The 26,781-nt window shown below is 43.9% G+C and overlaps 1 protein-coding gene across 1 annotated transcript in view; it reads left to right on the top strand.

The window, feature by feature from the left end:
• Positions 1-26,781, top strand: part of NUDCD3 (NudC domain containing 3) — a 109,306-nt gene that overhangs the window by 42,607 nt on the left and 39,918 nt on the right. Inside the window, exon 3 of the mRNA XM_011946768.1 lies at positions 20,949-21,081. Coding sequence (XP_011802158.1) covers positions 20,949-21,081 — 133 coding nt within the window. The remainder of the gene's footprint in view (positions 1-20,948; positions 21,082-26,781) is intronic.

Raw genomic sequence — 26,781 nt, 5'->3', positions numbered from 1 at the left:
CAGTGAGTATCAGGAAGCTGAATACTCTGTGGGGAAGCCTGTGTTCAGGTACCAAGTGTGGTGGGTGCAAGGCAGGGCATGACAGGTGCATTACAGCCTAAAGAACAGGGGTGAGGCCGGAATTTGGCTCAGCCACTTAGGGTATGTGACTATGGACCATTCATTTAGCCTCTGGGAGCCTCCGTTTCCCAGAGATGACAATTTCCCAGGGTGTGGTCAATTCTGCGTGCAACCTTGTGTGGCCAGGCAGAGGTGCCCCTTGCTGATGGCCTGTCCCTTTTCCTTATTCCCCTCTAACTGATGTCGTATGTCTCTTGTCTTCCATGTGAACTTGATGTCACCTCAGATCTATGGCTTTGAGGATGGCTAATGCAAGGATGGTGTTTCAGTTCATTTGGGCTGCTGTAACAGAATACCTGAGAGCAGGTGTTTATACAAAATTTTATTTTCCTACAGTTCTGTAGGCTGGAAAATCCAAGATCAAGGCTTTGGCAGGTTCAGTTGTCAGGTGAAGGCTGCTCTCTGCTTCTAAGATGGCGCCTGTGCTGTATCCTTTGGAGGGGTGGAATGCTGTGTCCTCACATGGTAAGAGGGACAGAAGGGGAAGAGAGCTGGATGCTGCATGAATCCTTTTTAATAAACACCTTAATCTAATCATAAGGGAGGAGCCCTTATAACCCAATCACTTCTTAATACCATCGCATTGGCCATTAAGTTTCCACACCTGAATTTTGGAGGAGACACATTCAAACCATAGTAGATGGCAAATATACAGAAACTTTCTACAGAAGACCCTCGTTACAGTGTTTGTTGTCCTGGGGCAGGCTACTCAGGCTTGTCACTTAAACAAGTCTTTTTAATGTCTTCCTCTGGAGAGACTGGTTTTGTCAGGTGAACGTTGTGGCTGTCAAACTTGCACGGACCTTCCCATGTTGAGATGGGACGTCAATAAGTGCGTTAACAGATAGGTATCAGGTCGTCTTCCCCTACCAGGCCTGTCCCTAGGGAATGAAATGGCCTCATGGTGAAGCATCTCTTGGTTAAGGCTCTTCTAAGGCAAGAACTAATTACTTTTCCTTGGCAGCCCAAGTAAATGCTCTCTGTGAGAGATTTCTTTCTGACATTTGTTTCACTGTGGCTGTACTTATTGAAAAACTTTTATGTAATTCACTACAGAGAATTTTCAAATGAATATAATGAACATTGCCAGAAACTGGGCTGGATTTCTGAGGCATTGTTTTATTTACTTATTTTTTTTAGATTTTCAGTCAAATCATATAATCATGTTTGATGGAGTATCTAGTTCTGCCAGTTAAAAGGGTAATAGTATGGGGATTGCTAATTTACACATTAGTCAAAAATACTCCTCTGAAACACTTTTTAAGGGAGGCAATAAACAGTGACTATTATGGTTTGAAGTGATATAGGTAGACGGCCCCCTACCCAATGTCAGATGTAAACTAACAAAGCATGATCACACCCTGGGCATTGGAAGGACCTGGTTGGCCAGCCTGGGGCCTAGGTCTTTGGGGCATCCCTGCCAGCCATCCAGCCACCCTCAGAGCAGGCGTGCCTGGAGGATCTTGGCCCATTTATATGCAGAAGAGGATCAAATTGGCTAACACCAAGGCTTTATAAATAGTAGGACTGTTTCTCCAGCCTGTCTTCATTCTGTTCACAGCTAAAATTTCCTGGCAGCTTGTAACTAATGAGAACGGAAAAGTACTGTTTGCAGAGATTTCAGCTAGCTGACTTGAATGCTCCCATGATGCTTTGTCACTGATTGTTGTACTTACTGCTCCCTGGGGTGGCCATTGCCTTCCAAGTTGAGCTGGGTCTCAGGTAATGAAAACAGCAACACTCTGACCAGGACCCCAAGATGGTCACAAGGAAAGCCCATTTTGTCTTCATGAGAGTATGACCACACACATGTTCTATCGCTGAGAGCTGTGACACCCAGAGGTCACAGGCTTGGCTAAGGATGTCTGTAGGACTTGAATAGTCCAGCCTCATGTGTCAGTTGGGGATAATGATTGGACTAGCATAGACCTGTAGGTAAGTGTGCAGTAATGTCAGATACAGCTAATATGTTGTCTCACCTGAGCTCTGCAGTACTTCTGCAATGGAAGTGTTGTTTCCCTGACTTTACTGATGAGCAAAGTGGAGGCTTGGAGAGCCAAGGTTTTATTACCAACCGGTGGCTGGGCAGGGATTTTTGACTCCAGAGTCTGTGTCCTTAAGTACTGGTTTCGGTTCTCCTTTATCTGGAATTCTTGAAAGATGTACCTTGCATTAAACAAATCAGACACGTAAAATCTCTTTGCCTTGGTTTTTCACTTTCTCATTAGAGAACTCATTGCTTCATAGAACTTTACATCAGCTGAAAGTTGTTGTAATGGATTTCCATGCAGTGTGTGTGACTGTGTTGTGTTCATTTCTGTCTAGATACACCTTCCACTGTGCACACCTGTGTGCACACACACAACCCACACCTCCTCCCCTCCAAAAACAGAACAAACAGGAAAAAGACCAGAAACAGTCATTGTGGATGTGGAGAAACCTGCAGAGACCTTATGAGGCAGATGGCTTTGGAGGTCAGCAGTTGAGAAGAGGCAAGCACCTGGTCAGAGGGAATAACCTTTGCAAATAAATGATACCATTAAAGGGATGCTGATATTCCTGTGTTCCTAGGGGAAGGGAGTAAACAGGGATGGGGCTGGCAGGGACCACACTGTGCATGTCTCTGTGCTGCCAAGACCCTGATTCATGCTAAAGAATTGGGGCTTATCTTTAGAAATTAGGGCAACTTATCTAACTCAGGAGTGTTTGCTTAGATTTGTCATAAAGTTAACAGGCAGCAGTCAGGGTGGACAAGGTAGGGGATGTAGAAAAGGATACATACCAGGCAGCTGTTGCAGTTCAGGGGTGTATGTGTGGAAGATATAGAGATAGTGCTGTGTTCTTTGGAGTGTAAGGGGCAGGCAGCAGGAAGGGTCAGCCAAAGGAAACCAAAGGGATGGAGGAGAGGGAAAACAGGTGAGGGTGGAGGGGTGGAGGAGAGGGAGAGCCTGGGTAGTCCAAGGGTGGGACATGCATGTCAGATGTTGTGGAGGTATCAGATGGACAGAAATTCAGAAAGGCAAGTTTGGTTACCTTGGAAGTCACTTGTGATTGGCAGAGATTTCACAGTGGGGCATATTGGAAGGTAAGGTGGGAAGAAAGTGACTCAAGATGTTTCGCTGGGAATAAAAGGAAGAAGGCAGTAGCCTGAACAGAAGGCTGGTTGAAAGAAGAGTTGTGAGTCCTTGTGTTTGATGATTTTAAGGAAGAGTGAGGCATGAGGCAAGGTATCAGTGGGTAAGAAGAGCTTGGGGATCCAAGAGATCAAGTGATACTGATGGCACAGGGTCTCACAGTGGGAAATGGGAGCTTCTCCCAGGCCCACAGGACTCAGCATTATTGATAGTGGGTGTGTGCTAATTAATGTCAAAGTTGGGGTGTTACGTAAGTGTTCAATTAGTAGAGGAGTTTTGCTCTGTCAAAGTAATTCTTTGCTTACCAAAAGGACTTACTGCAAGATTCTATTAAATAACGAACTCGAGTTTGTTGAGGTTTTCTCTTTGTAAATGTATATAAATGCTGCACTTGTGTGAGGCTCCTCAGGGATTGGGCCCTGTCTCCCAGCCAGAAAAGCTTTCTTTTCTTTTTTTTTTTTTGAGATGGAGTCTCGCTCTGCCGCCCAGGCTGGAGTGCAGTGGCCGGATCTCAGCTCACTGCAAGCTCCGCCTCCTGGGTTTACGCCATTCTCCTGCCTCAGCCTCCCAAGTAGCTGGGACTACAGGCGCCCGCCACGTCACCCGGCTAGTTTTTTGTATTTTTTTAGTAGAGACGGGGTTTCACCGGGTTAGCCAGGATGGTCTCGATCTCCTGACCTCGTGATCTGCCCGTCTCGGCCTCCCAAAGTGCTGGGATTACAGGCTTGAGCCACCGCGCCCAGCCGCTTTCTGTTCTTTACATCCACCTTCCCCTGTCCCCAGGCCTGGGACACCTGGGGTGGAGTGGACAAGTCTTGGAGGGAGCAAACCTTTGTGTTTATCTGGGTGCTTTCTCAGAAAGAAGAGGGGCAGAGGGGCTGCTTTACTTTTTCTGGATTTCTCTTTTTAGATTTACAGGCCAAGGAACAGGTGATAGGAGGCAGTGAGATGAGAAGGTAAAAGTGATGGACAGGGACTCTGAATCTGTAGCCCTCCTTGCGCCGGCCTGAGCCTTCCTCATTCCAGAAATTCTGTTCTCAATACAGCAAACCTTCTGATTTTGCTCATAGAAAAAGCTCCAGCCTTTTCACATGATAGCTTCTTTTGAAGCTGAGAGGTATCCAAATGCATTAGTCTTAGATGAACACACCTGAAATCTCACTTTTATGGGAATTTCATAGATTATACTCTTGAATTCCAGTTGTACATTTTTGTTTGCACACACAGGCATTTCAGAGTGTAATGAGAGGAGGCTGGTGCTCATAAAGAAGGCTGACTTTACAGTAAACCACCTCCCAGGAGAACTGAAGATGGGGCTTGAGCTGAGGTGGGGTCTCCCCTTCACCATCTTGAGCAGCAGCCGGGCCCCAGGTCTTCACCCAGACAGTCAAGGACCTCGGCCTAAACAGCATCCAGCTCTTAGAAGTCTTGTAAAATTGGGCTGGGCGTGGTGGGTCATGCCTGTAATTCCAGCACTTAGAAGGAGGCTGTGGCAGGCAGATCACTTGAGGCCAGGAGTTTGAGACCAGCTTGGCGAACATGGCGAAACCCCATCTCTACTAAAAATACAAAAATCAGCTGGGTGTGATGATGCATGCCTGTAATCCCAGCTATTTGGGAGACTGAGGCAGGAGAATTGCTTGAACCCGGGAGGTGGAGGTTGCAGTAAGCCAAGATCGCGCCACTGCACTCCAGCTTGGGTGACAGAGCGAGACCCCATCTCAAAAAAAAAAAAAACGAAAAAGAAAAAGAAAAAAAAAAGAATTCTTTTAAATTGAAAACAAAACTCAGACTTTGGCTACTTGAATCTCTAATGTACTAGGAAAGCTGATAATTTAAAGGTAACAAGTGTGGAATGTCTTCTTTAAGATTAGCGTGCAGTCTCATTGTACCTGTTATCTGTTCTGTTTTGTTGTTTTTTAATATTGAATGTGTTCAAAGCTCATCCCACCTGTATGCAGAGTGTGTTAGAAACTGTGTCGGATGTGATTGTTCTCTTTCTAGAAGGTAGGGCTCCCATGACAGCCATATAGGCTCTCTTGCCTGTGTAAGTAAGCACAAAATAAACCAGTAAAGAAAATGCCTGTTTTCTGTGTGAATACGTTGTCGTTTGATGTCATGGTGTTAAGTATGAAGGTGCTATAAAGAAAAGGGGAGAGTTTGCCCCTCTTGTTAGGGAGGAAGTTCAATTTTGGTAAAGACTTTGAGGGTAAGAGGAAAGTGATTGAATGAGTGAGCTGAGACAGAAGACGAATGAGGCGAGGTGAGCCTCCATCTTGTCACTTGTCCCCGTCCACCTTCAGCCCTCCTGGTGAAGTGGCTGAAGTGGTTCAGCCTGAGTGTCCTTGGCCCTGCCCTGGGTCCCCCAGGTGCATACTCTCCTGCATGTGCTTACACCCTCAGGCTTGCCTGCAGTCTCCATGCTGGTGCCCCCAAATAGCCTCTGGATCTACTCCCTTTGGCATTCTGCAGTCTACTCTCCATGTGGCAGCTGTGCATTGACCTTTTAAAACAGCCAAATAACATTGGTCCCTGTTCCAACCTTGCAGTGAGTTGCAATCACTTTTTAATTAAATTCTGAACTCTGTTTTAAAAAGCCCTATGTCGATCTTGGCTATTAAGATAGCTTCTCCTCTTTGATGATAACAGTATTATTTGTATTAATAATCTATATCAGTAAAAACATTAATGATGGTGACAGTGACGACTGCAGCTAACACTTACTCTGAGCCATGCACTGTTCTGAGCTTTGTATCTATTCACTCATTAACCCCAGGAACATCTTTGAGGTAGGTACTCATGTGCCCCCATTTTACAAATTTTATAAATGTGAAAATGGAGATATGAGCCCAAGGGCACAGTGAGTTGGAGGCAAAGCTGAGCCCTGAGCCAATGCTGTGGCTGTGGATCAGGGACTTTGTGTGGGAAGCTCTCTAGGCTGCTCATCTCCGTGGTCTTCATAGCTGGCTCTGTCTTACCATTTATCAGAGTTCTGTATGAATGTCCAGTTCTTCCCAGGAGCCTTCTCTGTTGACCAGAGGCTCTGACGGCCACTTAATCACTTTTGATGTACTCCAAGTTTGTAAGTTCCACGTTGTTCCCATCTGTGTCCCTGGGAGCTACAACAGTAAGGGTACCTGGGCCAGTACTCTTTGAGTGGCAGGTGGGCTGGCTCTGATGTGTGGGCTAGCTATGGAGCCCTGACCTGAAGCCTGGGATCCAAGTGTGGGTAGTCCTAGCTGCGAGGGTGGCACAGAGAGGCCGGAGACTGGACAGAGGCTGGGCAGGGCAGGTAGATATGACAAGTCCTTGGCTGGGCTGTATGTAGGGTTTCTGATGCTTCCATACTCCAGGCAGAGTAAATTGGTGCTGTTGTTGGCGGGAGCAAAATTGGACAATGTGGGATTCATTTCTCCCTAGAAGATTGGGTGGTTCTTGGTGCTGAAAGTCCTCCCAGGATATAATGTCCTCAAGAAAACAGAAGACCACCTCACTCACTAGTCATATCAGAGTAGTTTAGTCTAAGAATCCCTAAAAATCCAGTGTTGCCATGCTGTGAGTAAAGCTAAGAAACCAACATGACAGTGCCCTCCACATACTGACTGTTGTGAAAACACGTCTTGTTGTTTTTGGAAAGTCCGCTTGGTAGACCACTAACATTTTCGCCCCCAAAACAGCAGGAGCAGTAAATAACAACCTTCTAGATAAATCAAATGGGAAAGCATTGTCAGAATTTGCTATATCAAGTGCTGTGAACAGTGGCAGCCAGCAGGGAAATTATGCAGAGAAAAGTGTTTTTATTTGCTTTTCAAAGTTGGTGGGACTGGGGGAATATGGGAGATGGGAAGAAAGGGAGGAAAAAAAGAGAAAAATACCATCATCTTGAGTTGAAAATGATGCTAAACGTTTTTGCTTAGGACTGTGATTCAGTATCAAGGGAAGGAAACTGTTAACTCAGGTATTACTAATAGCCTCATGTTGGTGAGGGAGAGAGAGCTCCCGTGCATGAAGACTGGGTAAGAACTTCTAAGTCTCACAACAGCCTAAAAGAATTGGGATCATTATTTTTCCCATTTTATAGATGAGGAAATTGAGGCTTTAATGAGACTGAGGAATTTGCTCGGATAACACAGCTAGTATGAGCCGAAGCCCAGGATTCAAACTATGGACTGACTTGAACTCCAAGGTCTGAATAGTCAAACTGCAGACTTAAACCTCCTCCCCTTTCCCTCTCTTTGAATGTTAATTGACATGGTATATTTGTGAAAACTAACTAAAACCAGAAAAATTGGGGAAAAAAAAAAAAAACTGACTGTGTCAAGTTAATAATAATGACCAGAGGCTTTTTTTTTTTTCTTTTCTTTTTTTTTCCCAATTTTTCTGGTTTTCTCACTAGTTAGTGTCCCTTTTCTGTTCCAGAATTAGGTCCAGGAGTTACCTTGCATTTAGACGTTATGTTCTCATCACCTTCGGTCTGTAGCAGTTCCCATCTTTTTTTGATTTTCATGACCTTCACACTTTTGAAGAGGCCAGGTATGTTGTAGAATGTTCCCAATTTGGGTCTGTGTAGTGTTTTCTTAGAATTAGACTTAAGGCTGTGGATTTGGAGAGGAATACCACAGAGGTGTCTTGTCCTTCTCATCATGTCACATCAGAGGTACATGATGTTAACACGAGTTATTACTGTGATGTTTGCTTGGATCATGTGGCTGAGGCTGGTCGGCCAGATTTCTCCATTGTCATGTGACGGTTGTCCCCTTTCTGTACTCTGTTCATGAGAGCCACTAAGTCCAGCCCCACTCAAGGGTGGGGGATTAATCCCGCTTCCTAGGAGGATGGAGGAGTTTCAAAGAATTTGTTTAATTCTTAGCATATGTTAAGACCACCACAAGGAATAGATAAATATTTTGGGGGAAGATACTGACTTAGAGGTTATGCAAATATCCTGTTTCCTTAAGGTCCTACTGATGTTAGCATCATCGTGATTCTTGGCAGTTACCATGTTTTAATGGTAATTTCCTATTTCCCTCATTCCTTCTGCATTTTTAATTGGACTTCCATTAGGAAGATTTGTCCCCTTCCCTCATTCATTCATTATAATTTATTCAGTTGTTTATATCAATATGGACTCACAGGTAATTCTTTTATTCTTTGCTACTATATTATTGATTTTGCTCCCCACACTGTTCCAGCTCTGGCCATTGTGACTTCTGAGTCCTTCGACATCTTTGCATCCCCCCACCCCCTCCCCCCTTTTAATTTATGATTATTTATTTATTTATTTTAGTACTTCCTTCCTTTCTGGCACTACAGGATTCTCTGGGTTCATCTTATATTTTCTCTGTTTCAGTCCTAGCATCAGCCATTGTCCAAGGGAATTGTCCAAGGAGCCCAATTCCCTTTATTGAATGGTATTTAGAAACCAAGATCTGGGCACTCAGAGGGCATGTGGCTCCTGCTTCTAGGCCCGGTCAGCAGACCAAGCCAGGACATGGATGTGTGTTTACTACCCCACTGTGACACGTGCCTCTTTATTTTTTACCTCTCTATCTGGGTGTATAGGAACTAAACATGAGCTGTCACCTGCATTTAGCAATCTCTTTTAATAGGTGAGTTCTTTGTCATGGAGTAGATGTGTCCCTGACAAATTGTTGGCCATCAGGATCCTGTGTCCTCACTTCTATGGTTGCTGTGGTTATGAGCCCCCAGTTTTTCACCTTCTTCCAATGATGATGGGTATGTCCTCCTTTCCCCCAGGCCATCCCCCTCACTGTTCAGTGTTCACTTGCTACTCCTCCTCCTGCTGTCTGTATATTTTTGAGTTGGGCATCCTCATGCACTGCTTGTAATTGCTGTTGTGGGCCCCTCTGTTAGATCATTCCCTCACTGGCCTCCTCTTCACCGAAGTGCAGCAAGAACTTCTGTTCTTACCTCCTTTTCTGTGAATGTGATAGGTTTTCATGGCCAGTGGCTTTTAAACTTTGGCTGCAACCTGTAGTTATACTGAGAAATACATGTTAACAAGGCTCCCAGGTATGCACGTTCCTGCATAGTGGCAGTTTCACAAAACAGAGCTTGCTCTTTTTCAGTGCAGTATATCTTGTGTATTTCATTCTATTTTCTTCTGTTCTGCTCTGCTAAGAAGATTTTATACCTACCCTTTGAAAAAATATAGTTCTGGGGAATAAATCTTCCAGCTGTGTATAAAAGTCTACGGTCCCTTTCTCTTAGCACTGTCTTGATATGAGGGTGGGATGTGGATTAGCACTCGGTATAGGGTGGGGTCAGTATTAGCACTGGGTGTGGGGATCTTAATTAGGACTGGTTGAGGACAGTCCAGGATTGGTGCAGTGTCTGCAAGGCTGTGATTTTGAGGAAAGGGATTCAGAATCTAGGGTGTAAGCCGTGGATGAATTAGAAAGCTTCCATGTTTTCTCTACTTCTTTTTTTTTTTGAGACGGAGTCTTGCTCCGTCTCCCAGGCTGGAGTGCAGTGGCGCGATCTCCGCTCACTGCAAGCTCCGTCGCCTCCCGGGTTCATGCCATTCTCCTGCCTCGCCTCCCGAGAAGCTGGGACTACAGGCGCCCGCCACCATGCCTGGCTAATTTTTGTGTATTTTTAATAGAGATGGAGTTTCACCGTGTTCGCCAGGGTGGTCTCGATCTCCTGACCTTGTGATCCGCCTGCCTTGGCCTTCTAAGGTGCTGGGATTACAGGCGTGAGCCACCACGCCCGGCCTGTTTTCTCTACTTCTGAGAAGGACATTTCTGAGAAATAATTGTGTCATTGGTATGCATCCTTTTTGATACTATAGGTACTGTAGATTTGAGTGTTAGGTGGTTTTCTTTGGTCTAATTTTTTCTAACATGAGAAGTCTTTGAGAATTTAAATGGTAAAGCTGGTCTTAATTTTTCTGATTTTGAATGAACAGGAAAATAAAATTGAGTGAAGACTAAAGTAAGATACTTATATAATTCTGAATTTTTTTTTTTTTAAGGGATGGGGGTGTCTCGCTATGTTTCTTTGGCTGATCTCGAACTCCTGCCATCCAGCATTCCTCCTGCCTCAGCTTCCCGAGTAGCTGGGATTGCAGGCGCAAGCCTCTGCACCCAGCTTAGTTCAGAATTCGTATGTTGACATATTTATGGAGTAGATTATCTAATTTTGTTTTAAAATATGTATTTAACACTTAAATACTGCTAAAAAATTAGGAAGCCTCTTTCCCGCATTAAAATAACACAATTTAAGAAAAAAATCACTGTACAAACTTCCATTTTTAGTAGGTTAAAATAGTTTTATAGTAAATATACTGATTTTTGTTGATGTTGGCTGACCATCTGACACAGATTGTCAAAAGTATTCCCTAAATATGCATTTAAACCTATCAGAGTATTAGTGGGCATATTATCAGTGATTCCGAGTATCTTGCCTTATTTTTTTCAGTAAATATAGAATCATCTAGTTCTTTTTAACTGTAGCCACAAAGTTAATTTTAAAATGTAAAACACATTTTCAAACATACTTCTTATAAGAATTTTTTATTAAAGTGAGCCTTCCTGACTAATCAAACAGTGTCAGTGGGGCTGCCCCAGCCCGTGTGGCCCCCACACTGGCCAGAATCAGGTCAGTGACAGGGTAGTCCCTGGGGTCTCTCTCTGTGTTCCTCAGCTGGACTTTAAATGGCAAATAGAGAAGATCAGCAAAAGGCAAAAATTGGTTCTTTGAAAGAAAAAAACATCAACATAGACAAACTTCTGGTACAACTTATTAAGAGAAGAAAAGAGAATTTACAAAGAAACAAAAATGGAATGATATTGGCAGGCATGGTGGCTCATGCCTGTAATCCCAGCACTTTGGGAGGCCAAGGCGGGCAGATCACGAGTTCAGGCATTTGAGACCAGCCTGACCAACATGGTGAAATCTCGTCTCTACTAAAAATAGAAAAATTAGCCGGGCATGGTGGCACACACCTGTAATCCCAGCTACTTGGGAGGCTGAGGCAGGACAATTGCTTGAACCCAGGAGGCGGAGGTTGCAGTGTGCCAAGATTGTGCCACTGCATTCCAGCCTGGGTGACAGAGCAAGTCTCTGTCTCAAAAAAAAAAAAAAAGGAAAAGAAAGAAAAAAAGAAAAGGGGGTAATAACAAGTAGAGAATAAAAAAAAATATGAGTAGAAAATTGATGTAACTCTCTTTTAGACTTTAAGGAAGGCAGGAGTTCTGAGTATATAAAAATGTTAATGTTAAAAAAGATTGGTGCATTTGACTATATTAAAATGAAGAATTTGTGTTGACTAGATAGACATCTTTAAAGTGTGAAGACAACTTATAACCAGAAAGTATTTGTAAACTATAAACCAACAAATAATTCTTATCCAAATATGTAAAGAACTTCTACAAATCAAAGAAATTACAAACAAAAGTCGTGAAAGACATGAACTGGAATTTCACAGGTGATGAGACATATATGACCAATAAGTATATGAAGAGCTGTTCAGCCCCATTAATAAGCAGAGAAATGTGAGTTAAAACTATACTGAGAACTATTTTTATGTATATGTAATTGGCAAGATTTTATAAAGTCTGACAGTACAAAGCATGGATTCTGTAGTTCTGTAGCATGACCCACTTTGCTGGTGAGAGTAAATTGGGGCAATCCCTCTGGAAAACAGTTTGGCATTATCTCTTAAAGTTGAACATGTATATATCCTTTGACCTAGAAGTTCTACTCCTAGATGTATAGCCAAGACAGACTTTAGATTTTCAGAAGTACACAAAAAGGAGGGAATAGCATAATGAATGCCCACGAAACTTTCACCCTGCTTCATCACTTAGCAACACGTCGTGGTAGTTGTTTCATCTTTCTCCCTACCCTCAGACTTTTGGTTTTGTTTTTGATGGAACAAATCCCAGACATCATGTAATTTCACCCGTAAGTACTTCAACAAGAAATAAGTACTTAAATTTAACAGAATTATCTTATCTTACAAATTTATAATTCCTTAAAATCATCTAATACCCAGTCAGTATTTACTGATTTTCCTGATTGTCTCAAAAATTTTTTTTTCTTCAAATTAGCATCCCAGCAAAGGTCCAAACATTGAATTTGGTTGATAGATCTTATGATTCTTAATTTAGAGTAGTTCCCCTTCTCATTTTTTGTCCCATGCCATGTATTTGTCCAAAAAACTTAGAACTTAGCCTTGTATAATTTCACTGATTCTAGATCTGGCTGACTGTGTGCTCCTGGTTTTGATGGCCGTGCTTCTCTGCCCCTCGTCTTTACTGTGAAGTGGTATTCAGACCTGTAGGTTGGAATGGAATCGAGGTCCTGTGTTGGGGGCAGTGGTACCCAATAGGCAGGCCCTTTCAGGGGGTACATAGCATGTATGTCACAGATATTTGGGGTGTTCTGGATCCTTCTGTCACAGGTTCCTCCTCAGCTTTTTACTTGGTGCTCACCAGGAATGAATGAAAGTTGCCAGACTCATTGCCTTCATTACAGAAGATGGTGCAAGATAGTGATGTTCTCATTCTGTTTTACCTTCTTTGCTTATTATCTAGAGTTCTTATTTAGGGGCATGGCCTTTCTGAAATTACAGTTCCTATGGAACCATTTTATTGATGACTTTTCAGGTTGAGCTGCTCTCTGATCACTAAAGGTGACCCCTGGAGATTTTGTTTTATGAACTCATGGAATTTTTTTTTTTTTTTTTTTTTTTGAGACGGAGTCTCACTCTGTCGCCCAGGCTGGAGTGCAGTGGTGCCATCTCGGCTCACTGCAAGCTCTGCCTCCTGGGTTCACGCCATTCTCCTGGCCTCAGCCTCCTGAGTAGCTGGAACTACAGGCACGCGCCACCACGCCCAGCTAATTTTTTGTACTTTTAATAGAGATGGGGTTTCAACGTGGTCTCGATCTCCTGACCTAGTGATCCGCCCACCTCCACCTCCCAGAGTGCTGGGATTACAGGTGTGAGCCACGGCACCTGGCTGAACTCATAGATTTTTAATATACTATGTGCTTTAGTCCGTTGTGGACTTCATTTATTTATTTATGATTGTCCCATCTTTGGCCAGCAGGGAGCCTTCTGAAATTGACTGATGTGTCCTTTCAGCATGACCCTCCTGGTCTTTGACAGTTCCCCACTTGCTGTAAGGAAGACAGCTAGGCTAACCCTGTGTGTTCTGGCCCCAGGTTGGGGACTAGCCACATCTCTAGGAACTCTGGCTCTCCTCTTGGTGAGTTAGCATTGTCTTTGAAGTAGGCAGCTACCGTCATTGGAAGACCAATGTGTGGTAGATGCTAAAGAGGTAATAAATCAGGTGTCGATAAAATTGTTGACACTAGATTTTTAGAAAAAGCACCTTACAGATAAAATCTGTAGAATTATAAGAGGCATAATTTCTCTCTCCAAATGTCTCAGAGGGTTCAAGAATCATCCCATAGTCATAAAAGCTGCTCAGTGAGCTATCTTTCCATAGCCAAAGACTTTCTAAAGGGAAAGGACTGAGTAAGAAAGCAGTGCTGAGTGTCACGATACCTTGTTTTAGTCATTTTAAATGGTTTGTTCCTCACCTTTTGGGAGAGATGCTGTTAGTCTTCCCATTTTATAGGTCAGGGGACCAAGGCGCAGAGAGGCTAAGTGACCTAGTCCCTGGTTGGTGTGCAGGGAAGCTGGGCTTGACCTCAGGTTGGACACCATGGACACACAGAGCATGGAAACTGCTTGACTGCTATGGGACTGGCTTGGAGACATTGATTTGTAGGACATACTTGAGACCAGAGCCCGTGGCCCGGGGTGGCTGCTACATTGTCACCAAGCCTTTTGTGTGGCTGGCTGAGGTGGCATGTTATCCACAGTTGGCCTGATGTGTGGTGGGGGGGGGGGGTCACGTCCTTGCTAGTAAAGAAGCATGAACTTAGAAATAATGCATGCACAGCAACGAAAGGAGCCTGGTGGGTAGGGGAGCCTCAGTGGGAGCTGGGCAGCAGGCAGGGAGGCACCGCCCTCTAGACAGATGAATCTGGCAAGAGTTGCAGGAAGGCTGGTTAGTATGAGTTGCTTGTCTGTGCAGAAGCCTGGGAGTGGTGACTGGCTCCAGCCTGTCCCTTCATAAGTGAGAAGGTTGAAGGTTGCAGAAGTCAAGACCAAGGCCCAGTCTACGTCTGGGTCGCTGGAGTTGGGGCAGACCTGGCAGCTGGAGGCCTAGGGCTGGGGTCCAGGCATTGAGTCATTTTTGAGCACTGAAATCCGCATGAGTGGACAAGCTCTTGGGAGTGAACACTCCTAGGAAGATACAGCCGAGAAGTAGGAAGTGGGCCTGGCCGACCATGAGTTTTAGACTTCAGAAGCAGGGCAGTGGGCCTCAAGGATGGGTCATTTTTATAATAATGCTTATTTTATAAAGCTTTGAAAATGAAGAAACCCAGAAGAAAATTGACCGTATTTCCATCAGGTGGAAGGAATCTTGAGTTGAGACTGAGCATAGGCAGGGAAGAGTTGACAGATGAGGAGGAGTATTCATTTGTGGGAGCAGGAGGAAAAAGGGAGGAAGGAATCATGACACTCAATCATGGGCTACCTTGAGTGCCTTGCTGAGGCCCTGGCCTTGTCTCCTGGGCCATAGGGAGCCATACGAGGTTGTTGAGAATAATGTAGTCACAGTGGCATGCACAGAGACTGAGAAGAGAGGCAGCCATGGCTCCCATCCTGGTGTGGGATGTGCCGGGTCAGTGAGATGAGAAGAAAATTGGTAAGAGACAGGTGAGAATTTCAAGGGAGAGAGTGAGCCATGTCTGCTGGTTGCCTCATACCTATGGCACGTACATCACACACATATATACTGTATGCCCATACCACACCCGTACTATCCCTTATGCATACATATGCACACTGCATGCATACATGCATACCACACACATGCACATGTGTACCGCACACATGCACCACACATACAGACTGCACACACATTACACATGCCTATATGCACATGCAGGTACACATATACCAAACACATGCATGTGGCACACACACATTGTATGCACACACATGTACCCCCACACATAGTGCACACATACCTTTATCATGCAGTGCACTGCACATATACCACACATATGTACTATGCACACATACACTCGTGCTGGCTTAGTCCATTTGGGCTACTATAACAAAATACCATAGCCTGGGTGGCTTGTAGACCACAGAAATTTATGTCTCACAATTCTGGAGGCTGGAAGTCCAAGATAAGGCACCAGTAGATTCAGTGTCTGGGGAGGCCCTGCTTCCTGATTCATGGATCTCTGTTTTCATGTGGTGTTCTCCCATGGTGGAAGGGATGAGGAAGCTCTTTGAGACCTCCATATAAGGGCACTAATCCCACTCAGAGGCTCCACCCTCATGACCTAATCACTTCCTAAAGGCCCCACCTCCTACTGCCATCACCTTCAGGGTTAGGATTTCAAGATACACGTTTTAGGGGAACACAAACATTTCAGACCCTAGCACACATATATGTACATTGCACCCAAATGTTGTGGGACCTCTCCTGAGGGGACAGTGAGGTCAACAGGTGTTGAGGTGTGATGACAACTCTCACCTGGGATAATGGAAGGAGATGAGGGTGACAGGGATGTTGTCATCTTTGCACAGAGTAGTGGCTTTTGTGCAAGGTAGTTAAGGGCAATGTAGTTAAGAGTGTTAACATTTAAAGGGTAGACAGGATTGATTGCAAGAGACATGAAAGAACAGCTGTATTTGGGGTGACAGAGAGGGGGTTGACAAATCGGGCCTCAATCACTGAGCCCCAGGGGGCGGGAAGTGGGGAGCAGCAAGCTTGACATTTCTGTGCAAACACCTCCGCTTTGGAATCACTGGCTGTGACTTGGGGAGCCAAACCTCGCCTTTAGTCAGGCAGTCAATGCCTATCATAGGCATTCTCTCTCTGGAGAAGAGCTTGAGGTCAGCCCTTATCTGGTTGAATTATAAATCTATTACAGGTTTGGGGCTCTAGCTTCCTAGACAAAACTCTTTAGGTTAGGTCTTTGACCTCCTTTTACTCTTCATTTTACATATTTGCCACTAGCTTTTGGAAAATCAGGATTGTCTGATCCTGTTTTGTTTTTTGTTTCGTTTTAGAGACAGGGTCTCATTCTGTCATCCAGGCTGGAGTGCAGTGGCACAATCATAGCTCACTAAAACCTTGAACTCCTGGGCTCAATCCATTCTCCCACTTCAACCCCTCAAGTGACTGACACTACAGGTGTGCACCATATGTGTGGCTAATTTTAAAATGTTTTGTAGGATGCGTCTTCTTATATTGCCCAGGCTGGTCTCAGACTCGTGGCCTCAAGTAATCCTCCTGTTTTGGCCTCCCAAAGTGCTAAAATTACAAGTGTGAGCCTAGCCTAATCCTGTGTTTTTTAAAAACAAATGGGAGGAGGCTGGGCACGGTGGCCCACACCTGTAATCCCAGCACTATGGGAGGCTGAGGCAGGCGGATCACTTGAGGTCAGGAATTCGAGACCAGCCTGGTCAACAACGGTAAACCCCATCTGTACTAAAATACAAAAATTAGCTGGGAATGGTGGTGCGCACCCATAATCTCAGCTACTCTGGAGACTGAGGCAGGAGAATTGCGTGAACCTGGGAGGCAAAGGTTGCAGTGAGCCAAGATTGTGGCATTGCACACCAGCCTGGACGACAGAGCGAGACTCCGTCTCAAAAAAAAAAAAAAAAGGGAAGGAGAGAGGACCTTTTGGTTTCTAGTGGCAGCACTCAGACAGGCGGATTGGGTAGGTCAGGTTCCTGACGATGAGTCTCAGAAACCTGGTCAGAAACCTGACCTACTTAGTCAAGAACTGCTTGCCTGCATGACAGTGACTCCTGGTGACAGTGCTGCCAGCTGTCCCTGTGCAGGTGACCCTGGTGCCTGGCTTGCCACACTCAGCAGCACCTAGGCCTGCAGTCTGCCAGGAAGGGTCTGGCCTATCCCCAAGGAGACAGAGGGCCCTGCTACCCACAGCACCCAACAGGCAACAGAGCCTGTTCTGTGTTTTTCCTTTAACACATTTAGAACCTTGTTATCCCAGCTCAACAGGAGTGGGAGCTGCAGGGAGACCTACTCCATAATCTTCAACCTGACTGCTGACTCACTTTCCTACTCCCACCCTTGGTGCTGAAGCATGGATGCTCCCTCCCCTGCCTCCTACCGTGTGCCCAGGCCTGCAGCTGCAGGGGTGACCAACAGTGGCACAGTGGGGGCCAGAGACACCTGCACTTGACAGGACGCTTATTTTTACATACTGTTGGCTGGAAATAATCAACCTTATTTAAATAGAATGTGCATTCAGAGCACTATAAAAAGCGCCCAACAACTTGCAAGGGCTGTTTAAGGAGTGATTCTCCTGCTTCCTGTGGAGGGAATCTGTAGGTTCCATGCAAGAGGAGCCAGGCCAGGGCTGCTGAGGACATGGCAGGAGGATGGGGTGAGGCAGGTTCTATGTGACCAGAGCCCTCTCCAAAAGCATACAGCTTTACTGCAGTGTGTAGTGGCAAGGGTGACAGATGTCCCCCCTCACTCCAAGGCAGAGACTATGACTGCCATTTGCCCTGGAGGAGGCAGAACCCACGTGGGCATCACTGGTGGTATTAGCTGAGTGACTGCACTGTTGCTGGCGGCAGCATCCCCAAGGATATCCCCCGGGACTATACTCATTCTCCTTTCTTGAGAGAGCCATTTTTTTCCCCCAACTTTTGAGGAGTCTTCATGTTTACTCCCTGATCTCTGCCAAGTGCTGAGGCCATGTTGGTCTTCATTTTGTGTGTGTGTGGGGGGGTATTTTATTTGTATGTTTTCATAATTTTGACTTTTTTCAAATGGTAATGTATGTACAAAAGTGTCAATGAAAAGAAGTCTACAGTTTCCAGCCGTAAAAATAGCTGCTGCTATCCTATTGTTCTTTTGGAAATATTCTCTGCATGTTCAAGCATATTTATGTCAGATGTGAGTCTTAAAGCTGCTGTCAGTGCTCACCTAGAAGGATCCTGTGGAAACTTGGGGGCTGGGTGGGTCCCCCTCTCTGTGTCTGACTCCTTCGTACTCTGCTCCAAGGGTCAGGCTAGTGCTGCTGCTGTGGCCCTGGGACCGCACCTGGATACAGGGGCTGCAGGGTGCATCACTGTCTCCTGTTAGCATTTTTTAAAGAGAACCATTTTTCTCTTGGTTATAAAAATGTCTACATATTCTAGGGAGTTTGGATAATACCTAGGTACAAAGAAGAAAGTCAGATTCCGTGTTACTCTACTGTCAGAGATAACCACAAAGATTTAATGTGCTTCTTTTCAGTCTTTTTCATATATGTGTACACACGTGTGTATATTATGTTTCTTCTTAGAAATTAAAGTCATTCCATACTTAAAAGTAACAATACCCCCTTTTCAGTTTTATGGTATATTGAAAGCTTCCTCCGTATCACTAAATAGTCTTTGAAAATGTGTTTATTGGTTGCATCTAAATCTTTCTTTTGCTGCCCGTTTTCAACATACTGAACATTCTTTAGTTTCCTTCCCCGCACCCTGTTTCTCATGTCATTCAGCCAGGAATCCTATGTGACTCCTGGTTTCCATATGTCATTTCTCTGTCCCATAGTGGCCCGCCTGTGTGAGTAGTTTAAGGCTGACATCTCTTCTGAGTGTCTAGAAGTTAGTGGTTGGTGTCTAGTCCTGCCAATATTCAGTGCTGAATTTTGAATATCACCTCTGATTGAAATTAGTTTCCTTAGCCACCGTGTTTGTTCATGCTACCACAATAACGTACCACAAAATGGGCGGCTTAAACAAATGTTGATTCTCTCAGAGTTCTTAGAAGGGAAGTCTGAGATCAAGGTGTCAGCAGGGCCATGTTCCCTCTGAAGGCCTTAAGGGAAGATATTCCCTCTCCTCTTCAAGCTTTAGGTGGTGTCCTGCGGTCCTTGGCGTTCCTTGGCCTATAGGCACATCAGTCCATTGTCTCCACATGGCCTTCACATCGTCTCTCCAAAGTCCCCCTTTTAAGGACATCAGTCATAGTGGATTAGGGCCTACCCTAATGACCTTGTTGTAACTGCGTCACCTGTGTAAAGACCCTGTTTTTATTAAGGTCACATTCTGAGGTCCTGGGGATTAAGATTCCAACATAGCAAGGGGACCCAATTCAGTTCTTAACAGCCACCAGTTGCCAAGCCCAGAGGACTCAGGCTGTGGTGGAGGCCCAGCTTCATGCATAGACAGTGTGCAGAGCATACCCACGGAAGGTAAATATGTTCTTGTCTTAGAACTCTGGCCAGAGAAAGCCTGCGCTCTTGGACCACCCCTTCCCAACCCTTGTCTTGCATGTGTAAGATACATAGATGTAGATACGTGTAGTTTTGTGTTTTCCTATGTGAACAGGATCATAGTACACACATTGTTTACAAGCCCATGTGGCTGTCTCCCTGCCAGATTTTGTCTGCTTGTCTCTGAGCAGACCCTGGAGAAGTTGACTGAGCTTCACCTACTGTTGGAATGTTCTGTGTTCATAGCTGCTGCCTCCTCCATGACTAGGCTTTTGTCTGTAATTTAGATCTTCAGTTCGCTATAATGGACTTGTGAGTCTAAACTTACATAGTGTTTATATTATTAGCATTGTTACATTTTATGGAAAATATTATATTTTATTTTTAACATCAGCTTCTTGGTAGGTTTATCTGTATCTGTGCTGTGTTTATAACAGGCCTATACAATACAATTTGCTTGATTGAGTTTTTCAGGCTGTCTCATTAAACGTTTTACTTATGTCTTACAAATGATGTATATACTTTTAATGCAGTCCTTTTAGCTTTGATTTATTTACTAGGAGAAAATAGAGGCTAGGGGTTGGATTAGGATTGAAGTTTAGCAGCTGCAGGATGAAATAGTTTTGCCTTTTTTTTTTTTTTTTTTGAGATGGAGTTTCGCTCTTGTTGCCCAGGCTGGAGTGCAATGGTGCAATCTTAGCTCACTACAACCTGCAACTTCTGCCTCTCAGGTTCAAGCAGTTCTCCTCCCTAAGCCTTCCAAGTAGCTGGGATTACAGGCATGTGCTCCCATGCTTAGCTAATTTTTGTATTTTTAGTAGAGACAGGGTTTCACCATGTTGGCTAGGCTGGTTTCGAACTCCAGACCTCAGGTGATTCACCCACCCTTGGCCTCCCAAAGTGCTGGGATTACAGGCATGAGCCACCACACCTGGCCTCTTTTTTTTTTTTCCTTTTTTAAAAGATAGGCCTTGCCAAGCAGATTATAAGAAACCAAGGACTCATGAGCCTAAGAATTTTATTAATAAGGGCCCTCTGGTTAATTAACAGGCCTGGATCTCAGTACTCTGAAGGCCAGCAGCACCAGCTATACTTTGACTGTGGTCCCAGATACTTTTCCTAAACTGTAGGGTGCTGCACTGAGGTTTCTTTTCTGTAGCTTTTCCCTTGTCATGTGATTTCCAGGGGTACCATGCAGGAGGGTCAGAAAGGAAATCACCCGAAAAGAGGAGGGGTTTGCAGATGCCAGAGCAAGTGAGTTTGAGATGAAACTTGAGTTGGTCATGTCTCCAGGATGTAGGAGTGGCATGTGGCTGGGCTGCCCATGGGGTCGTCTGCTCAGGCATGGCTGGCTGGGATCTTACCTTTTTTATTCTTTTTCAGGATTCAGGAGCAGTTCCAGAAAAATCCCGACAGTTACAATGGTGCTGTCCGAGAGAACTACACCTGGTCACAGGACTATACTGACCTGGAGGTCAGAGTGCCAGTACCCAAGCACGTGGTGAAGGGAAAGCAGGTAATGGCCTTGGTGGGTAGTGGTGGGCAGCTTCACCCAAGCCAGTCAAAGCTGTTGCAGGAAAGACCCCGCATCCTTGAGGGAGTGTTGAGATCGCCTTTGGGATGTGAGGCATGTTCCTTCTCCTGCCCTAGGAATGAGCTGAGCACACCATCCTTGCTCCCCTCATTCTGTTCGTGAGGTTCTCCCAGCTGTTCTGCAGAAATCTCCCTCTGGTGTTGGTGAGCCCTGTTCACACTACTTCCTGAGAGAGAAGCCCAAGCATCTGATGTCCTCACCTATTTTATAAACAAAGCCATAGATACTCTTGGGGTTCCTATTGTAGATGGCCAGCCTCTCAGTTTTCAAGGGAATACTCAAACATTATCTTGGTGAATTCTCTTTTTTCCTAAAGATTAAATCTGCCTTCAGTTTCCCTAAGAAAAGTCCAGTCAACTAAATGCACAGTAATAGCTAACATACATTCACATAGCATCTGTCATGTGAGTTTCCTGAGCTTTGCCAGCCCAAGGTCTAATAAACTCAAATTAGACAAAGTGACACAGTGGGTAGCACCTCCCCGTGTATGGTGATGAACCATGCATCACAGAGATGAAAGGTTTATGATTTAATTCTCCATAACCTTTAATCACAGGAGAAAGAGAACTCTCAGACTCTGCAGTTCTCAGTTCTCCCAGGGCAACATGGCTGCACAGGAGGGAGGGAGAGACGGAGGGACGGAGGGACAGGCCCACCCCATCCCAGCGTCCCCACTTGCTATCCTTGCTATTTTTTTTATTTCCTCCTATTCACATAGGTGGCATACATGTGCTGAGGATAAGCTTTCTGGTCCCCACACCCTCTTTTTTAAGGTTGACTTGGAGTCCTCAAAGGGCATCCCTTCCCTGCTGGGGCCAGCCACCTGTTGTCATTCCCTGTGCCTCTATTACTGCTTAGCGGCGTGATGGGTAGGCCTGTAGTTTGTGCACTGATACCAACCATTCTGCTTTCCCTAGGTTTCTTTTATGCCTCCTCAGGGAACAGGTGTCAGGCTGTGGGCCTTTGCTCCCCTCAACAACAAACACAAAACTTATTTTTCTTCAGCTACAAACACCCCGTCACCCCCCTTTAAGCTACATCAGGTCATGGGTGAGACCCATGGAAGCCCCATCCAGTCCTAAGAGGCAAAGCAAAGAACCCAGGTCACAGTGATGAAGTGGATGGCCAGGCCTGTGTGCTGTGAAGGTCTTCCATGGAGCAGGGAGCCATGTCGTGATGTACCTGTAACATTCACAACTTGAGTTTTAAAAACTAAAGTTTCTGAAACCTCCATCTAATGAGTTTAAGTGAGTATAAGTTTAATCTTTTTTTTTTTAAATAGAGTTGACCTCATTCTGTCACTCAGGCTGGAGTGCAATGGCATGATCACGACTCACTGCAGCCTTGAACTCCTGGGTTCAAGCTATTCTCCCACCTTAGCCTCCTGAGTAACTGGGACTTCAGGTGCTTGCTATCATGCCTGGTTAAGTTTTAAAATTTTTTTTGTAGAGATGGAGTCCTGCTGTCTCCCAGGCTGGTCTTGAAATCCTGGCCTCAAGTGATCCTCCCACTTCAGTCTCCTGAGTAGCTGGGATTGCAGGTGTGAGCCATCATTCCCACTGGAAGTTTAATCTTTTAGTGGGAGAGAGATGTCTACTCAAGGAATTGTGATAAGAATAACATTATCATAGGTTGTTGTAAATAGATAATTTTCGCTTAAAAAAAAACTCAAGTAACAGTGCAAAATGGGACATTACATAATTTAAATCCATAATATAAAAAAATTTGATATATGCCAGAAACTGTATCCATATTTCGTTCTTCATGAGAGCCTGCAACCTGTGAAGTAAGTAATTTCATTCTTTTTTTTTTTAATTTCTTTTAAAAAATTTTTATTTTGCTTTAAGTTTTATTTTACTTTAAGGGATACATGTGCTGAACATGCAGGTTTGTTACGTAGGTATACATGTGCCATGGTGTTTTGCTGCACCTGTCAACCCATCATCTAGGTTTTAAGCCCCACATGCATTAGGTATTTGTCCTAATGCTCTCCCTCCCCTTTCCCCCGACCCCTTGGCAGGCCCCAGTGTATAATGTTCCCCTCCCTTTGTCCATGTGTTTTCATTGTTCATCTCCCACTTATGAGTGAGAACATGCAGTGTTTGGTTTTCTGTTCCTATGTTAATTTGCTCAGGATGATGGTTTCCAGCTTCATCCATGTACCTGCAAAGGACATGAACTTATTCTTTTTTATGGCTGCATAGTATTCCATGGTGTATATATGCTACATTTTCTTTATCCAGCCTATCATTGATGGGCATTTGGGTTGGTTCCAAGTCTTTGCTGTTGTAAATAGTGCTGCAGTAAACGTACATGTGCCTGTGTCTTTATAGTAGAATGATTTATAATCCTTTGAGTGTATATATACCCAGTAATGAGATTGCTGGGTCAAATGGTATTTCTGTTTCTAGATCCTTGAGGAATTGCCACACTGTCTTCCACAATGGTTGAACTAATTTACACTTCCATCAACAGTGTAAAAGTGTTCCTATTTCTCTACATCCTCTCCAGCATCTGTTGTTTCCTGACTTTTTAATGATTGCCGTTTGAACTGGCATGAGATGGTATCTCATTGTGGTTTTTATTTGCATTTCTCTAATGACCAGTGATGATGAGCTTTTTTTTCATGTTTGTTGGCCACATAAATGTCTTCTTTTGAGAAGTGTCTGTTCATATCCTTTGCCCACCTTTTATGGGGTTGTTTTTTTTCTTGTAAATTTCTTGTAGATTCTGGATATTAGACCTTTGTCAGATGGATAGATTGCAAAAATTTTCTCCCATTCTATAGGTCGCCTGTTCACTCTGATAGTTTCTTATGCTGAGCAGAAGCTCTTTTGTTTAATTAGATCCCATTTGTCAATTTTGGCTTTTGTTACAGTTGCTTTTGGTGTTTTAGTCATGAAGTCTTTGTCCATGCCTATGTCCTGAATGCTGTTGTCTAGGTTTTCTTCTAGGGTTTTCATGGTTTTAGGTTTTATGTTTAAGTCTTTAATCCATCTTGGCCGGGCACGGTGGCTCAAGCCTGTAATCCCAGCACTTTGGGAGGCCGAGACGGGCGGATCACGAGGTCAGGAGATCGAGACCATCCTGGCTAACACGGTGAAACTCCCTCTCTACTAAAAATACAAAAAACTAGCCAGGCGAGGTGGCGGGCACCTGTAGTCCCAGCTACTCGGGAGGCTGAGGCAGGAGAATGGCATAAACCCGGGAGGCGGAGCTTGCAGTGAGCTGAGATCCGGCCACAGCACTCCAGCCTGGGCGACAGAGCGAGACTCCGTCTCAAAAAAAAAAAAAAAAAGTCTTTAATCCATCTTGAGTTAATTTTTGTATAAGGTATAAGGAAGGGGCCTAGTTTCTGGATTCTGCACATGGCTAGCCAGTTTTCCCAGCACTATATATTAAATAGGGAATCCTTTCCCCATTGCTTATTTTTGTTAGGTTTGTCAAAGATCAGATGGTTGTAGATGTGTGGTGTTATTTCTGAGGCCTCTGTTCTGTTCCATTGGTCTATGTATCTGTTTTGGTACTAGTATATGCCGTTTTGGTTATTGTAGCCTTATAGTATAGTTTGAAGTCAGGTAGTGCGATGTCTTCTGCCTTGTTCTTTTTGCTTAGGATTGTCTTGGCTATGTGGGCTCTTTTTTGGTTCCACATGAAAGTTAAAGTAGTTTTTCTAGTTCTGTGAAGAAAGTCAATGGTAGCTTGATGGGAATAGTATAGCATCTATAAATTGCTTTGGGCAGTATGGCCATTTTCATGATATAGATTCTTCTATCCATGAGCATGGATTTTTTTTCCATTTGTTTGTGTCCTCTCTTATTTCCTTGAGCAGTGGTTTGTAGTTCTCCTTGAAGAGGTCCTTCATGTCCCTTGTAAGTTGCATTCCTAGGTATTTTATTTTCTTTATAGCAATTGTGAATGGGAGTTTATTCATGACTTGGCTCTCTGCTTGTCTATTATTGGTGTATAGGAATGCTTGTGATTTTTGCACATTGATTTTGTATCCTGAGACTTTGCAGAAGTCGCTTATCAGCTTAAGGAGTTTTTGGGATGAGACAATAGGGTTTTCTAAATATACAATCATGTCATCTGCAAACAGAGACAATTTTACTTCCTCCCTTCGTATTTGAATACCCTTTATTTCTTTCTCTTGCCTTATTGCCCTGGCCAGAACTTCCAATACTGTGTTGAATAGGAGTGGTGAGAGAGGGCATCCCTGTCTTGTGCTGATTTTCAAAAGGAATGCTTCCAGCTTGAATGTATGATATTGGCTATGGGTTTGTCATAAATAGCTCTTATTATTTTGAGATATGTTCCTTTAGTACCTAGTTTATTGAGTGTTTTTAGCATGAAGGGGTGTTGAATTTTATTGAAGGCCTTTTCTGCATCTAATGAGATAATCATGTGGTTTTTGTCATTGGTGCTATTTATGTAATGGATTACATTTATTGATTTTCCTATGTTGAACCAGCCTTGCATCCCAGGGATGAAACCGACTTGATTGTGGTGGATAAGCTTTTTGATGTGCTTCTGGATTCAGTTTGCCAGTATTTTATTGAGGATTTTCGCATTGATGTTCATCAGGGATATTGGCCTGAAATTTTCTTTTTGTTGTGTCTCTGCCAGATTTTGGAATAAGCGTGATGCTGGCTTCATAAAATGAGTTAGGGAGGAGTCTCTCTTTTTCTATTGTTTGGAATAGTTTCAGAAGGAATGATACCAGCTCCTCTTTGTACCTCTAGTAGAATTTGGCTGTGAATCTGTCTGGCCCTGGGCTTTTTTTGGTTGGTAGGCTGTTAATTACTGCCTCAATTTTAGAACTTGTTATTGGTCTTTTCAGGGATTTGACTTCTTCCTGATTTAGTCTTGGGAGGTTGTGTATGTCCAGGAATTTATCCATTTCTTCTAGATTTTCTAGTTAATTTGCGTAGAGATGTTCATAGTATTCTCTGATGGTAGTTTGTATTTCTGTGGGATCAGTGGTGATATCTCCTTTATCTTTTTTTATTGTGTATATTTGATTCCTTTCTCCTTTCTTCTTTATTATTCTGGGTAGTGGTCTATTTTGTTAACCTTTAAAAAAAACCAGTTCCTGGATTCATTGATTTTTTTCTAAGGGTTTTTCATGTCTCTGTTTCCTTCAGTTCTGCTCTGATTTCAGTTAGTTCTTATCTTCTGCTAGCTTTTGAATTTGTTTGCTCTTGCTTCTCTAGTGCTTTTAATTGTGATGTTAGGGTGTCAATTTTAGATCTTTCCCACTTTCTGATGTGGGCATTTAGTGCTATAAATTTCCCTGTTAACACTGTTTTAGCTGTGTCCCAGAGACTCTGGTATGTTGTCTCTTTGTTCTCATTGGTTTCAAAGAACTCGTTATTTCTGCCTTAATTTCGTTATTTACCCAGTAGTCATTCAGGAGCAAATTGTTCAGTTTTCATTTAGTTGTGCAGTTTTGAGTGAGTTTCTTAATCCTGAGTTTTAATTTGATTGCACTGTGTTCTGAGAGACTGTTTGTTATGATTTCCGTTCTTTTGCATTTGCTGAGGAGTGTTTTACTTCCAATTATGTGGTCAATTTTAGAATAAGTGCTATGTGATGCTGAGAAGAATGTATATTCTGTTGATT

The sequence above is a fragment of the Colobus angolensis genome, unplaced genomic scaffold (genome assembly GCF_000951035.1).
Source record: "Colobus angolensis palliatus isolate OR3802 unplaced genomic scaffold, Cang.pa_1.0 Scaffold253, whole genome shotgun sequence".
Lineage (NCBI taxonomy): Eukaryota > Metazoa > Chordata > Mammalia > Primates > Cercopithecidae > Colobus > Colobus angolensis.
Note: the sequence above shows the minus strand (reverse complement) of the source record. Positions and strands in the feature narration are given on the sequence as shown.